The 17,327-nt window shown below is 34.6% G+C and overlaps 1 protein-coding gene across 5 annotated transcripts in view; it reads right to left on the bottom strand.

Moving 5' to 3' along the window:
- Tnni3k (TNNI3 interacting kinase) overlaps positions 1–11,453 on the bottom strand; it is a 281,405-nt gene extending 269,952 nt beyond the window's left edge. For 2 of the 5 annotated variants that reach the window (XM_070007288.1, XM_070007293.1), the window contains exons 1-2: positions 9,089–9,516; positions 8,417–8,525 (exon numbers count right to left, since the gene is read on the bottom strand). In XM_070007288.1, coding sequence (XP_069863389.1) covers positions 8,417–8,525; positions 9,089–9,128 — 149 coding nt within the window. In that variant the 5' untranslated portion in view covers positions 9,129–9,516. Of the gene's footprint in view, positions 1–8,416; positions 8,526–9,088; positions 9,517–11,364 lie in introns of those variants that run through there. The other 3 variants (XM_070007292.1, XM_070007291.1, XM_070007290.1) reach the window with 2 other exon arrangements.
- Positions 11,454–17,327: the final 5,874 nt, after the last annotated feature.

Raw genomic sequence — 17,327 nt, 5'->3', positions numbered from 1 at the left:
ACTGGAAACAGTTCTGTAAAGCAATAATAGATTCATAAGTAAATTCAACCCTAGAGATATTCAAAGAACACAAAATCCAGAGTGGAAATGAAAAGAGGGTGATATAAAAATTACTTTACAGGAGAAAGTGAATGGAATTACTTTTATTCCACAATCTAGCTCTATGTCTATGTCTATGTCTATCCTTAATGTCTCTCATATCACTTATTAATCACCCACTAATTTGCCCATCTCAACCTATAATGCTCAAGTCAGACTGTTTTCAAGCCTCCTAAATACATTACTCACAACTTTCCAGATCCTTTAAATGCATTAGTTCTGGGAATACATCTATATTAGACAGAATTGGACATTTGTAGCATCCAATAAATAACACTATGAGATCTGCAAACAAATACACTGAATGAATAAGAAATCTAAGGTGCTAAAATCCATGTCTTTGTTACAATGCCCCATTAAATAAATGTCTATTGTTTACATAAACAAGACAAAGAATCATTAGGAACATTTTATTTAATAATTTATTCATTCATTTGTATCTTGAACTAGACTTGATCCATCTATAAAGTATGAAGTCCTACAGCACCTTGCTTAAAATTGACCTGCTGCTTGATGGTTTTATTCTCTACTTGAATTTGACCCCCATGAAATTATGCAAATTTTAGTAATGTCAACAAGATAAATCAACAGATAATACACTTTAAAAATATTTATAAATCAAGTATGATTTTAGTACCACCAATTTTTGCTTATAACTTTATTAACTAGAATGTAAAATTTTAATAAGTTACTTCCTAAATTTAAATCTCAGATCTCATCAAATTCTAGTCAAATGTTTCTGTTTTGATAAATGTAATTAAATTATTCCAGGTTTTAAAGCAATCATTTCTAGAAAAGAAATTTCATTTTCTTTTCAGTAGAAAAATAGGGGTGTATATAAATTCACTCCCAATTGAACATCACTTCTGAATTCTAATAACCTAGACTCAATTTATTTTTTAATTTCCCCTTACATTTTTTATTACCTGCCATGCCATACACTAACTTAACATATCCTAATGAGTTCATAGTGCTTGCTGGGGCATAGAAGAAATTCTTAATTTAAATGAAATAACTATTATGAATATATTTCTAACATAAATTCTGTCCTTAATGATTAAAAATTGTAGTTTTGTATCCAAAGGTTCCTTTCTTTTTTGTAGCATAATGAACTCGTTTTCTTAGCCTTTACCTTTTACCCAGAAATGTATGCAGTTTTGTGATCCAATTAAACTTCTTCCCCATTACCTCATCTTTTCAAAAGACATTTGACATGAGAATTATTGCAATGTACATTTGAACAGCTGGCTGAAAAATAATACCTTACTGTATAAAAGATAGAATCTCAAACATTCCTACTATTAGTCCATTGGCTGACATGTATGAAATGTCCAAGAAAAGTAGAATTCAAATAACTGATAATTTTTATAAAGTTTCCCACAAAACAACAGAAACAGAATAATCAGATGTACTCAGAAAATGTATTATTACCAAGAAATATACTGAAACATTTTTTCAGTATCTCACATATCAAATCAGCAAATATATGTATATATATATTTATTTATTCCCCACACTTATTGTGAATACTTTCCCATGAAACAGTGCATTCATGAAACAACTTCAAAGTGCAACATTATTACTGACCAATGTGTATATATATATATATATATATATATATACATATATGGATATATATATATATATATCCAATGTCAACACATATGAAAAAATAATTAGTTTTAGACTAATGTTTAAGTCATGGAACAAGAAAATGATGACACATCTGAAATCTCTTGAGAGAGATTCACCTTTCATCTGAAGAACTAAAATAATAAAAAGGAAGCTTGTCAATAAAATTGACATAGTTCTAAACTATCTTATTATTTAAAATATATTGGAACAAAATAATTTAAATGCAAACTTTCTGAAAGCAGCATGTGAAGAACTGTGATGGTTTCAAAAATGTATGGAGATTTAACAGGCATTGCCAGAGGCGGGACATCTTAGGAAATATTATTTCATCCCATTCCTTAGTAAAATTCAAATGTACAGCATATAGAAAAATTGTGGAATACCATAAGGAAAATGAGAGGAATTCAAAGATGATTTTGATCTATTTCTATTTCTATTTCTGAGCTTGATTATCAAGTTCATGAACATCATGCAGTGGGAAATAAAATAAAGACAGATGGAAATATGGCTCAACTATAGAGATTGTGTAGACTAGTTCAAGCCAGTTTAATTTGCTTAGTCTCATTTCCTTCAGGTACAAAATGGCAATTGCAATTCCCACTTCAGAGGACAGCAGTTTATAACTGTGCATTTGCTATGTGCCAGACTTTATGCTAAAACATTTCATACACATGTTTTGATTCTGGTATCTAACACATATAAAACAACTTAGTAACATGAATTCTGCATAGTAAGCATTACATAGTTGTTTTGTTTCCATTTTAAGTGCTATACAAATAGTATTACAAATGAGTATATAAACAAATATAAAGAAATCAAGATAAAGGTCTTTAGTGAATATACCCTGTTGCAGAGACAGGCCTATAAATGGATAAAGATATCATCCAGTAAGTACTAGTCTATTGACAAAGACCAGAGGTGGCACAAAGCAGGAAATACTCAGAAAATGGTACTTCAGAATATCATATCTTTGTTTCTTTTTCCTTCTTTCTCTTTTTCATTTTTTCCTGCTTCCTGATCATTACATTAACATTTTTTTAAGTTATGAGTGAATGCATAGAGGAAAGAACAGTTCATTTACATTCCCTTCTGTGCCCACATCTCATCCAAAGCTGCTATAAATTGGCATAAGAAAGATAATGGTAAAGGAGATTTTGTCTGAGTTGTTTAGAACTACATTGTTCCTTACTATATTTTGAAAAAAATATATGCAAGGGAATTGATATTTGCCATTGATAGAGCAATGGTATATTATGTTATCCACAATCTCCACTAGAGAATGGAATTTCTATTAAAAATATAAATAAATTTATCAGTGAATGAACATAACCACATACACAAACCTGGGTTAACACCATAGATCCTCCACACGTGACTTAAACTTTACATGCATCGTTTTGGAATTTGTATAAAATTCTCTATCTTCATTTTTACATAAAGGCTCATGTCAGGAAGCATAACATTATTCTTTATCATAGCAATATTCTGAATTATTATCAGCCATGATTAAAGATGAAAGGAGATTCTAATATTTACTCATCACCTAGATACTCAAATGTTATTGCATAATCTCTCATCTAACCTTAAAACTTTGGACCAATTAGTGAGATAATTTATATTCTTAACACACTATTTTTTCCTTGTTATTTTAAGCCCTCCCCACCCCACAAAAAAGAAATTTCCTAGAACGCTAACACAGAGATAAATTACTTTATTTTCAGATGGTGCTACCTGCATTGTTGGACTCAAAAATACAATATTGTATTTTATTTTTGTTCTTTTGACTCAAGATAGACCAGACATATCAGTTTACTTGCAATGATTATGCCTTCATCTCCTAACCAATATCACCTCAAGCAAAACTCTGTGATGCAACTTGGATATCTTGCTAGAAGCACAGTTTTCAAACAACTAGAAATCTACGTATTACCTCAGGAACTTGTTAAAAATTCAGAGTTAGAAGATAACATGACAAATTCGGATCCATTTTCATATAACATGGAAACATGGGGTATATAAGTGCTACAGTCTATTTTAACAGGAGACATCTGTAACACCTGAGAAGTAGGCCTCTAGATGGTGACAACCTGTACTTTAGCATCACTATCTTCACTTCCAGCTAACAAGACATTTCTATAGCTGCCACATCAGGCTACTGGTCTTCACAAAATGACCAACCATTATTTTCAAGAAATTTATTATTTTGATAAGCCTTATAATAGTCTCAAGTTTTATGAAATTCCAATCAAAATCTTTAAAATTTCTTTCAGATTTTATTATCGTGTTGAATTATCAAAAATTGCATATTTTTAATTTTGAAAACATTTTCTTTTCTCTTTTTTTTGGTTGGTTATGGTGCTTGAACTCTGGGCCTGGGTGCTGTCCCTGCACTCTAGTACTCTACCACTTGAGCCACAGTGCCACTTCTGGTTTTCTGGTGGTTTATTGGAGATAAGAGTCTCAAAGACTTTCTTGCCCAGGCTGGCTTTGAACCGTGATCCTCAGATCTCAGCCTCCTGAGTAGCTAGGATTACAGGTGTGAGCCACTGGTGCCTGGCTTTTCGAAAATATTTTCTTTAGATGACAATTTTATCCTACCTTTTCACTTTCCAAATTGTAGTGAAGTTTTTATAATGCATAATCAATAATATAGTCCTCTTTCTTTCATGTTGTCTTCATTTACCTAGTCAGTCAAAAAAAAAAATCCCTGCTCAGAGGGTGAGATCTGAGGATTGTGGTTCAAAGCCAGCCTGGGCAGGAAAGTCCATGAGACTTTTATATCCAATTAATCACAGAAAATGCTGGAAGCAGCATTGTAGCTCAAGTGATAGAGCGCTAGCAACCTTGAGCAAAAAGGAGCTCAGGGATGGTGCCTAGGCCCAGAGTTCAAGGCCCAGGACCAGCAAAAATAAAACAATTAAAAAATAGAAATGTCCAATTACTCAAACCCCATTATGATTTAGACCGTATACTCAGCATTTTTTACATTAATTTGCAACAATCATGAAAAGTAGTTATATGTTACTTCATTCATAGATGTAAATGAGGTTCAAGTTATCTAACAGACATACCTAAGGATACACCCACACACAGATATCATATGAATTAAAAACCATGTTCATATTCATATTCCTCCAAACACTTATGCGAATAGAATTTTCTTATCCAAGAATCCAATGCATATAATTTTGTGGATACTGTTTTTTACTTCTACACTTTCTCACTGACACCCATCCATTCTCTCATGTTTTCTCTTCTGTTTTTGAAAATAATGAATAGATCATGAGACACATCTCCTTCCTTTCTGTATTTGAAAACCATTGTGTTAGCTGGTATTGGTATCTCATGCCTGTACTCATAGCTACTCCAGAGGCTGAGATCTGAGGATCATGGTTCAAAGCCAGCCAGGGAGGATCATCCCTGAGACTCTTATCTCCAATAAACCACCAGAAAAATGGAAGTGGCTCTGCGGCTCAAGTGTAGAGTGCTAGCCTTGAGCTGAAGAGCTCAGGGATAGTGCCCATGCCCAGAGTTCAAGCCCCTCATCCAACAAAAAGAAAAAAAGAAAAGAAAAGAAAAGAAAACAATTGTGTTTTGTTCTTACAATTAGCACCTGTAATAGATTGTGTACTTCTGAGTTTATTTTAGAATCTCTACTTCATTAAATTGTCAGTTTTGAACCAAGAAGTGCTCTCTCTCTGGAATGAGACAGATCTTACAAATCACATTCTAACAAGTTGTCATGTCGAAAACGAACTTTACAACTTTGGTGGGGGGGGCGAGGGGAGGCTGGGAAGGATGGGAAGGGTAAACAAAGGAGGAGGCTACAATGCTTGATAAGAAATGTACTCATTATCTTGCCCATGTAATTGTAACCCCTCTGTACAGTATTTTCACAATAAAAATAAATAAATAAATAAAATAAAAAAATTAAAAAAAATAAATCACATTCTAGTATTTACTATGTAATCTTGACAGCTCACATTTTTAAGCTTATTATCTACCACAATTAGTATTATTCACCAAATATTATCATTGTTAAGATCAAATTAGGTCTTACATATGATGTAGAACAATAGCTTGAATATAGCTGGACCTCAAAATTGTGACGGTAAATTCTGTAACATTGATTTCTACCTCTTACTTCCATTATCCAAAATGTTCACATTGGTGTATTTACTAAATATGTAAGAAAAAAATCCACTAGAATAGTATTGTTAAAACCTTTGGTAGTAGTGGGGAGGAAAAGAGAGGTTGAATTGTGTTAAAATATATTATTAATAAATATGAAAATGGAAAAAGGATTCCTGTTAGACATGCTTAATAGGGGAGTGGCAAGGGGAGTGATAGAAGGAAGGAGATAGATTGGAATTCAGTTTAAACATGTATGGAAATCTAACAATTGGAATTCAGTTTAAACATGTATGGAAATCTAACAATGAACCCACACTACCACGGTATAACTAATATAAGATAATTATAGAAAAAAGGTGAATTATAACAACAACAACAAACAAACACATAGAAAACTTCTGGTAGCCAAGTGTAGTGGGGTATGCCTAACCATCTGTTCAGAAGGAGAAAGCAGGATGGCTGTAAGTTTGAGGCCAGCTAAGGAAAAAAATAAGTAATGCTGTCTCAAATTTAAAAGAAAGAGGAAGAAAGGAAGAAAGGAAGAAAAAGAAAGAAAGAAAGAAAGAAAGAAAGAAAGAAAGAAAGAAAGAAAGAAAGAAAGAAAGAAAGAAAGAAAGAAAGAAAGAAAGAAAAGAAAGAAAGAAAGAAAGAAAGGCAGGCAGGAAGGAAGGAAGGAAGGAAGGAAGGAAAAGACTCTTGTTTAACTTGTATAAGGCCCTATGTTCAATTCCTAGTACAGCAAAACAGCTGGTAGTTTATGAGGTCAGAGAAAAACATCTATCTCAAGTCAATTTTTAAGCCTAATCCTTGAAAGTATATGACTAGTTTAAAATAGCTTGAAATATCTGCCACAAATTTTCTAAATTAAAAATAATAGTACATAAATGATGCTTTGACTTTATAAAATTGATGATTTAAAAAAATGTAATCCCATTTCATTCAGCATATTTATTTTACCCATGAATAGTTTTATGGCTTGTGTTTAAATTCTATATTTATAATAATTTTCCAACAAAACAAATATACAAGTATATATCTCTAGTCACAATTCTATAGAAATTTTAAATATTTACCTAAATCGAGTATAATGTGTCATTTGAAAAAAAATGTTATTCTTCTAGTATCTCATCCCTAATTTTAGTGCCATTTGTGGACAAATGGACAAACTTAAGTATTTCTGAAAGCATAAATGAATACTTATGAAGGTCATATTAGTTCTACTGATATATTTCAAATAAACTATAGAATTTTGAGATAATTTTATTTGCTAATTATGTGAAATTTTTACATTGACTATATCTAAAATTTATTTGGTAAATATGTGGTTTGTATATTAGTTAACATTTATTTCTTCCATATAAACTTGAAGGACTTTTTGTGCTATGAGTGTGTTACATGAATAACATAACTGTGGTATCTGAGTTGCTATTCACTTGCAGAAAGTTCCTCCTATTGTCTGGCCTCAGTCCCTCCTGCCGTTAGAAATTTACTCTCTCCCCTAAGCCCCCTTATCCTTGGAAAGGAAGGATTTCCATGACAACAAATATGTGAAATCAGAAAACAGAACAAAATTATTGCTAAAGGGCAAAACCTCTTGGTTAAATAAACAAAACAAACAAAAAAATTCCAGGCATCAGCCTTAGTCCCTTTGTGTGTGTTTGTTTTTGTCTTTTGTGGGGCCTGAACTCTGGGCGTGGGTGCTAAATCCCTGAGTTCTTCAGCTCGCACATGGCACTCTAGCGCTTGAGCCATAGTGTCACTTGCAGATTTTTCTATTTATGTGGTGCTGAGGAATGGAACCCAGGGCCTCATGCATGCAAGGCAAGCACTCTACCACTGAGCCACCTTCCCAACCACTGTCTTAGCTCCTTTTTCATGCTTGCTAAAAAGTGAAAGAACATCTCTCCTGGCCCTTTTTTTTCTGCACATTTTGTATCTTCAGAAGTTGTAACACTGTCCTAGATCATTTTTCTCTTGTTATTATAAAACAAACCCCACTAAAAGCCTGAAGCCAATATTACATGTTGCTACAGGATTATTCAGGTGTAGAATGAGTGTTCCATTAAGGGTAGCCTTTCAAGGTGACAGGACCAGAGGATCTGTTAAAACTGGACTTATTCTCATTGTCTAAAGAGAACAATATGGTCAATATGCTACCTCAATTATATATGCTACTTAATAATTATAAAAATAATGATAAATAATGAAAAATAATTATAAATAATGAGAAAATAATTATAAATAATTATAAAAATGATCTATTTCACAGAAGATTATGAACAGCAATGACAACTTGCATTCAAAGTCTATCCCATAGGTTCTGTTCTTCCTTTAGTGAGAAAGTATGCAAGTCACATTTTAAGAATGTGAGCTATTTCATTTTGAGAGCTATGTGAGTGAAGAAGAAGCAACAAATTGACATTCTAAGACCTGGAATATGACTAGTTATATCCAAGGTGTTATCGACATCTATCTACACATACACAGAGGTTGAAAACAAGATGGATGATGAAGATTTATGTAGAATGAATAATTTTGTCAAATTTACCCAAATACATGCCGTAGTTCTGTTAATTCTTTTTCCTTGATCTGCAGGTCATCTTGTAATCTTTCTATTATAATAATGTAAGATTCACTGACTTTCTTCTTCCACTCATCTAGCAAAGAAAAACAAATGGAATTGATTTAGAGTTGTATTATGTAAAATGTAGACATAGATAACAACATTCAAGTAATCAAAACTGTTTTTTATTCCAGATTCTACAATACTTAATTTAAATTACTGATTGTGGGTTTAAATACAGATGTTTATCTTTAAAATGCAATCATATGAATTGTAGTAATTAAGAACCCATTTGACATTGTAAAATATATTTACATAGAAGAATATATTTGACTTATTTCATTTGATTTTATTGTATTTTAATTACAGCAATCTCTAATTGCTAGACAGTGTTTTAGGTTGTAAGTGCTAGATAGATACTTAAGACTCAATTCTAAAATCTCTATATTCAGCAGTACTCCAAGTTTTTCTATAACACTTTGCCAAGGAATTAAAACAATATTTTGTATGATATAGTATATGTTGTAAAAATCTTTCAGAGAAAATTGGGTTCAGATAAGCTCTACAATATTTCTTAAACTACATACACAGTGAATTATTAGTTACTTTTTCACTACAAGTAAAGCAAACAACATTTAAGGAAGTAAGAATAATTACCAGTGCAGGTTTGGGTTGGTCTAGATTTGTAATTTCCCATTTGTAGATTTTTCCTTTCCTCCCATGCAGTTCTTCACTTTACAAGATTCCAACTTCAAGTACTGTAACAGACTAGTTGAAAAATACTTTGATAGTCTGGCTAAAAATAAGCTAACTACCAAATGGAATGTCATGCAACAATAACAAAGAACAGAATAGTCTTGCTTTCAAGGGTGAACACATAAAGAAACCTCATCAGTCTGATGTAAAGAGCTGCATAAAAAAATAACTAGCACTGTTTCAATAAAATGATTTACTTCCATCAATTGATTACCTATCCAGATGTATTTTCATGGGCCTTTGTTTAATAGATGATGTAGAGATACACAAGCTTCTCTAAAAGCTGTTGAAACTATTTATATTTTTTTTCAGGAACTTTCCTCAGCTAAAATAAAAGCATTTGCAAAAGAATGAGTGCTTATAGAATCTGTCTATACAAATAAATGCCAGAAACCCATATCATATAGTGTATAACTAAAGGGATGAGTAAAAACATTTGCCTGTGTAAGAGCTATAAAACAATTATTTGTAGCAACAAATTCTTAATGATATATAGTCTATGTTGTAAAAAAAAATCTATGATTATCCTAGGTGATTTTTCTGACCATAAGATTCATAAATAAGAACCTAAATATTGGGTTTTAAAAAAGGCAACTTAGAAAACAATATTAATAAAAACATTGAGAATCAAAAAGATTGAATTTTGCCATATTCTAGACATTAGCCTCAGAGCTTTACATCCGTTTGTCTTGATTATCTCATTCCCTTTTGTAAGGTTGAGATTACTCTCATGTTAAAAATGAGAAAATCTAGAGTGGCTTCACATAAGTGAACATGTATATGATGTACAATAAATGAAAAAAGCAACAAAGAAATTATCAGATACTTAGTTGCACATTCTTTCTAAATATTCTATTATTTCTAGGAGGTATAGATTTCAATCTTGATATTCACTTCCAGAAGACATACCTTTAATGTAAGTAAGTATAGATTTTGTATTTACTACAATTTCAATATTTTAATAACTCTCTTTTTAAATTAAAAGCAAGACACATTCCAAGATTTCTGATCCCTTCTCAGCAAAAGAGATCCAATTTCATATAGATTGTCTTCCAGGATGGTAAGCTATAGCTGGAAAAAAATAGCTATTTGACATCATAGACATCTCTGTCTTTGCTTGGCTACACTTATTTCCTTGTCTCTTTTTATTGGTGCATGTCTGTCAAGACTTTCTATTTATTTTTATTTTGTCTATTTGTGGTGTTTAAGTTAGAACTCAGGGCTTGATGCTTGCTATGTAGGTGTTCTATCACTTAGCCACACCTCCCTCCAGCCCATTTTTGTTTGCTTATATGTTTGGTGCATAAAATAATTTTTTATGGTTTTGAGTAGGCCAGCTATAACTGCAGTACTCCTGTTTGCCCTTTCTGCATACCTGAGGTGAGAGATGCACATTACTTTGTCTATCTAGGCATAGGAACAGGGCTGTCTGTCAGCCTCCTGAGAATAGCCAAATTTGTTTGTTTGTTTGTTTTTTTAGGTGTACCACATTTTCTTTATCTTGTTTTGATGGGCAGCTCTGTTCATTTTATTTTTTTTAATTTAATTTTATTTTATTTGTGAACATACTGTACAGAGGAGTTACAATTACGTGGACAGGATGATGCGTACATTTCTTACCAAGTGTGCCATCACAGAACAGAGAGTTAGACAAAGGCCAAATTTGTTTTTTTGTTTTTTGTTTTTGTTTTTGTTTTGGCGGTTTGGGGCTTGAACTCTGGGCCTGGGCACTATCCCTCAGCTCTTCAGATCAAGGCAAACGCTTGATCCACAGCAGCACTTCCGGTTTTCTGAGTGGTTGATTGGAGATAAGAGACTTATGGACTTTCATGTCTGGGCTGGCTTTGAATTGTGATCCTCATATCTCAGCCTCCAGAGTAGCTAGGGTTACAGGTGTGAGCCACCGACACCCAACTTTTTTGATCAGTTTTATTCCCATCTCTAGCATTTCAGATATTCTATTAATGTGTATGTGTGTGACTATATGTATGCATTATGTGAAGGGTGTGTGTGTGTGTGTTTTATATTTTATTTTATTTGAGAACATACTGTACAGAGGGGTTACAATTACATGGGCAGGATAATGCATACATTTCTTACCAAGCATTGCAGCCTCCTCCTTTGTTTACCCTTCACCTCCCTTCCCAGCCTCCCTCCTCCCCCCCACCCAATCATACCGACATTGTAAAGCTGGTTTTGACATGACATTTTGTACTTCTCATTGTTGCAACAGGTCCACCTGAATCCTTAAACGACTTGTTTGTCCCCATCTCCTCCACATGTTATACTGACATCAAATATAGTGAAAGCAGGGGTTACACTGTGGGGGAGGGACATACAAAGCAACAAAGAAATAATCTTATAAATGCGTTAGAAACAAATGCATGAAAGGAATGAAAACATTAAAATACATATTTAAGGGTTCATTTTCCTAACATCACATTATCTGACCTTTTCCTCTTGACTCATACCTATGCTAGATATTGCAAATAAGGGAAACCATGGGACCTATGTTTCTTTGGGCCTGGCTTACTTCACTTAATATAATTTTTTCCAATCCTTTCCATTTCCTAACAAATGGGGAAATGTCATTCTTTCTGATGGAGGCATAGAATTCCATTGTGTATATATACCACATTTTCTTAATCCATTCATCTACTGAGGTGCATCTGGGTTGGTTCCATATCTTAGCTATGGTAAATAATGCTGCAATAAACATAGTTGTGCTGGTAGCTTTAGTGTGGTCTTTTTTGTAAACATTAGGGTAAATGCCCAAAAGTGGGATTACTGGGTCATAGGGGAGTTCTATGTGAAGTCTTTTGAGGAACCTCCATACTGCTTTCCAAAGTGGTTGAACAAGTTTACATTCCCACCAACAATGAAGTAAGGTTCCTTTCTGTCCACATCCCCTCCAGCATCTGTTGTTGTTAGAGTTCTTGATTTTTGCTGTTCTAACTGGAGTGAGGTGATATCTCAATGTTGTTTTGATTTGCATTTCTTTTATGGCTAGGGATGTTGAACATTTCTTCATGTGTCTATTGGCCATCCTTCTTTCTTCTTCAGAGAAGCTTCTCTTTAAGTCTTTCGCCCACTTATTTATTGGGCAGTTGTTTCTTTGAGGATTTGTTGTTGGGTGGTTTAATTTTTTGAGTTCCAAGTATATTTTAGATATGAGACCCTTGTCCGTTGTATGGCTAGTAAAGATCTTCTCCCAATCCGTGGGCTTTCTATTGATCTTGCTAGCTATGTCATTTGCCCTGCAGAAGCTCTGCAACCTTATGCAATCCCATTTGTCCAACCTTTCTTTGATTTGTTGTGTTTCCGGGTCTCTATTCAGAAAATTTCGGCCTGAGCCAAGGAGACCTAGGGTTTCTCCTATTCCATCCTGTAATGTTTTCAGAGTGTCTGCTTTGAGTTCAAGGTCTTTGATCCATTTGGAGTTGATTCTGGTGCAGGGTGATATATAAGGATCTAGCTTTAGTTTTCTACATGTAGTTAACCAATTTTGCCAGCACCATTTACTGAAGAGGTTGTCTTTCTTCCATTCTATTGTTTTAGTTCCCTTATCGAAGATTAGCTGGCTATAGGTCTGTAGGTTCATTTCTGGGTTTTCAATTCTATTCCATTGTTCCTGAGGTCTGATCTTATGCCAATACCAAGCTGTTTTGATTACTATGGCTTTATAGTAGAGTTTGAAGTTTGGTATTGATATTCCTCCAGCAGTGTTCTTTCTGTTGAGGAGCGTTTTTGCTATTCGGGGTCTTTTATTGTTCCATATGAATTTTTGGATTGCCTCTTCTATTTCCTTGAAGAATGAGGTTGGAATTTTGATAGGTATTGCGTTGAATTTGTAGATAGCCTTGGGAAGTATTGCCATTTTCACGATGTTAATCTTTCCAATCCAGGAGCATGGGAGGTTTTGCCACTTTTTAAGTTCTGTGTTGATTTCCTTTTTCAAGATTTTAAAGTTTTCATCATAGAGGTCCTTCACTTCTTTAGTTAATTCCTAGGTATTTTATTTTTTGTGGGGCTATTACAAATGGAGTTGCTTTCCTAATTTCAGCCACACTGTTCTCAATGTTGGCATCCAGAAAAGCCATTGATTTTGGGGGGTTAATTTTATAACCTGCTACTTTGCCAAAGTTTTGAATCAGCTTGAGTAATTTGGGAGTGGATTCTTTGGGATTCTTTAAATACAAGATCATGTCATCTGCAAAGTGGGAGAGTTTTATTTCTTCTTTCCCAATTTGGATCCCCTTTATGTCTGCATCTTGTCTTATTGCTGTAGCTAGGCATTCTAATACTAGAGTGAAGAGAAGTGGAGAGAGTGGGCATCCTTGTCTTGTTCCTGAGTTAAGAGGAAATGGCTTTAGTTTTTCACCACTGAGTATAATGCTGGCTGTACATTTGTCATATACAACCTTTATTGTATTGTGAATGTTCCATGGATTCCTAATTTTTCCAAAACCTTCATCATAAAGGGGTGTTGGATCATGTCGAATGCTTTTTCTCCGTCTATTGAGATAACCATGTGGTTCTTGTTCTTGCTCCTGTTGATGTGATGAATAATATTAATTGATTTGCGTATATTGAACCAGCTTTGCATCCCTGAAATGAATCCTGTCTGATGGTGGTGTATGATTTTTCGGATGAATTGTTGAAGTCGATTGGCCAAAATTTTGTTGAGAAGTTTTGCATCAATGTTCATCAAAGAAATGGGTCTATAGTTCTCTTTCTTTGATGAGTCCCTGCCTGGTTTTGGGATGAGGGTTATGATGGCTTCATAGAATGTGTTCGGTAGTGAGCTTTCTCTTTCAATTTCATTGAAGAGTTGGAGGAGAATTGGTGTGAGCTCTGCTTTGAAGGCCTTGTAAAATTCCGCTGTAAAACCATCTGGTCCTGGACTTTTCTTAGCTGGGAGGTCTCTTATTGCTGTTTCTATTTCAATGCTTGATATGGGCCTGTTAAGATAGTTTAACTCATCTTGGTTTAGTTTTGGCATATCAATATTTGCTAGGAAGAGGTCCATTTCTGTCAAGTTGTCAAACTTATTAGCATAAAGTTTTGAGAAGTATTCCCTTATAATGTTCTGAATCTTGGTTGTTTCCATGGTGATGTTTCCATTCTCATCTCTGAGTTTATTAATTTGGGTGTGTTCTCTTCTTTTTCTGATAAGATTTGCTAAAGGTCTGTCAATTTTGTTAAGCTTTTCGAAGAACCAACTCTTTGTTTTGTTGATTCTTTCTATAGTTTTTTTGGATTCTAATTCATTTAATTCCGATTTAATTTTGATTATTTCTTTCCATCTACTGGATTGGGGTTTATCTTGCTGCTCTTTTTCAAGGAGATTTAGATGTGTCATTAAATTGTTAGTTTCAGATCTCTCCAATTTGTTGATGTAGGAGCTCAGAGCTATAAACCCTACTTCTGAGTACTGCCTTTTCTGTGTCCCAGAGGAGCTGGTAATTTGTGTGTTCATTTTTGTTGAATAGCATGAACATTTGAATTTCCTTTCTAATCTCTTCCATGACCCACTCATGATTCAGCAGTGTGTTGTTCAGCCTCCATGTGATACCGGACTTTCTTTGGTGGCTTTTGGTGTTGAGTTCTAATTTTATTCCCTTGGGGTCAGAGAGAATGCAAGGTATAACTTCAATGTTTCTGAATTTAGACAAGTTTGCTTTGTGGCCTAAAATGTGGTCTATTTTGGAAAATGTTCCATGTGCTGCTGAGAAGAACGTGTATTCTGATGCTGCTGGGTGAAATGTTCGGTAGATTTCTGTTAAGTCTAGTTGATCTATGCAGCTGTTTAGATCTGCAGTTTCTCTGTTGAGTTTTTGCCGAGTTGATCTATCTAGTTGGGAGAGTGGTGTGTTAAAATCCCCAACAATTAATGTCTTTGGATCTATATGGGATTTGAGGGAAAGTAGTGTTTCTTGGATAAATTTGGGTGCTCCATTGTTTGGCGAATAGATATTTAGAATTGTAATATCCTCCTGAAGGAGAGATCCTTTAATTAGTATGTAGCGACCTTCTTCATCTCTTCTCACGAATTTTAATTTGATGTCTATTTTATCTGATATTGGGATTGCAACTCCCGCCTGTTTATGAGGGCCGTTTGCTTGGTAGATTTTGTTCCAGCCTTTAACATTGAAAATGCGTTTGTTTTTACTGGCAAGATGTGACTCCTGCAGGCAGCAGATAGAAGGGTCTTGTTTTTTAATCCAACTAGACAGTCTATGTCGCTTAATTGGAGAGTTCAGTCCGTTAACTTTAAGAGATAGGACTGAGAGGTATTTGGGAGTTCCTGCCATGTTATCTACCTTCTTGGGGGCTGCGAAAACTGGGTTCTTCCTATGGTTCTTGGATTCTCAGTTTGGGTGCAGTTTCTTGGCCTTTTTTGAAGTCTTGTTGGTTTTCTATGTGTAGGACATCTTTAAGAATCTTTTGTAGGGCTAGTTTGGTGGAGTTGTATTGTTTCAATTTTTCTTTGCTGTGGAAGGTTTTTATTTGGCCTTCAGTTATGAAGGAGAGTTTAGCTGGGTACAGTATTCTTGGTTGATAGTTGTTTGTTTTTAGGGCATGGCATACATACATCATTCCAGGCTCTTCTTGCTTTGATTGTCTCTGCTGAGAAATCTGAGGTGATTCTAATTGGTTTCCCTTTATAGGTGATTACCCTTTACTCCTTGACAGCTTTAAGGATCTTTTCCTTGGTCTGAGTTGATCCTGTGTGGATTATAATGTGAAGGTGGGATGTCCTATTCTGGTCTGGTCTATTTGGGGTTCTAAAGGCTTCTTGTGTCTGAATAGGCCTATCTTTTTGCATGTTTGGGAAGTTCTCTGCTAGGATCCTGTTAAACAAATTTCCTAGACCATTAACTTCTGTTTCTAGGTGCTCCTCTACACCCATTATCCTTAGATTAGGCCTTCTGATGGTGTCTTCCAGGTGTTGGATAGATCTATCATATTTCTTGGACTTGTCTTGGATGGTTGTATGTTCTTTCTCTATAATATCTAGGCTGTCTTCAATCCCTGAGATTCGATCTTCTGCATGGACTAACATGCTGTCAAGACTCTCTACTTTGTTTTTTATCTCTTTTCCTTCTAATTGGTCAGCTTTGATGGCTTCAAGTTCTTTGTTGAAGCTCTGTTTTAGGTCTTGTATGAATCTCTTTACTTCCTTAATTTGGTGTTCAGTGTTTGTCCTCAAATCACTTAGTTGATTGGTTATGGTTTCTTTGGACTCCCATTCCTTCTGTTGGGTTCCATTCAGCTTTCCCTTTGTGGTCTCCCTGACTTCCTTCAGCTCTTTGTTAATGGATTCCATGAATGCCTTTAGTGATCTTTGTGTGTTCTCTACCTGGTCTCTCAATTCCTGTATTACTCTTTGATTAGCTTCCTCACGTTCGTGGGATTCCTGCAGTTCTCTTTGAGTGTTCTCAGCCTGCTCACGCCATTCCTCCCTTTCTCTTTGAGTATTCTCAATTGTTCAAGCAAATCCTGTAACAGTTTTTGAGTAGCTTCCTCATGGTTATGATATTCCTGTATAAACTTCTGGGATGCCTCCTCTCTCTCCCTATCACGCTCATACAGAGTCCTTTGTATGTTGTCAAACTTTTCATTCATCATGTTTGCCAGTAGTGTTTGTAGAGCTATTTGGGAACTCTCCTCTGGATTATTCATTATCGGTTCTAATCCCTGATTATCAAGATTGGGAATTGAGATACCCAAATTTGCCATTTTTCTTGTGTTTTTCCGGCTTACTCTGCCCATTTGAGATGAAGATAGCATCAGTTTTGTGCTAGAACACTATCTTAAGACAACCATCAACCAAAGTTTGCATTTGTACAGTCAATAGTCTACAGATACCATCTAGTTCAACAGATTCATCTATTCAACATCAAACAACTATATGTTAAAGGACTTCGAACCGCAGAGAAGAATTTGAAAAACCAGAAATTATTAGGGTTATGGAGAGATGTGGGTAAAAAATAGGAATAGATTGGTGTGGGGAGGCACAGGGAGAGTTAACTATGTCCTAATCACAGTGCAGGAAATGGGTTGGGTAGGATGCAAGTAGAGAGAGAGAGAAAAAGGAAGAAAGGGAAAGGGAAATGAAAAGAGACCAGAAAAAAAT

The sequence above is a fragment of the Dipodomys merriami genome, unplaced genomic scaffold (genome assembly GCF_024711535.1).
Source record: "Dipodomys merriami isolate MVZ:Mamm:240054 unplaced genomic scaffold, mDipMer1.0.p SCAF_7, whole genome shotgun sequence".
Taxonomy (NCBI): Eukaryota; Metazoa; Chordata; class Mammalia; order Rodentia; family Heteromyidae; genus Dipodomys; species Dipodomys merriami.
Note: the sequence above shows the minus strand (reverse complement) of the source record. Positions and strands in the feature narration are given on the sequence as shown.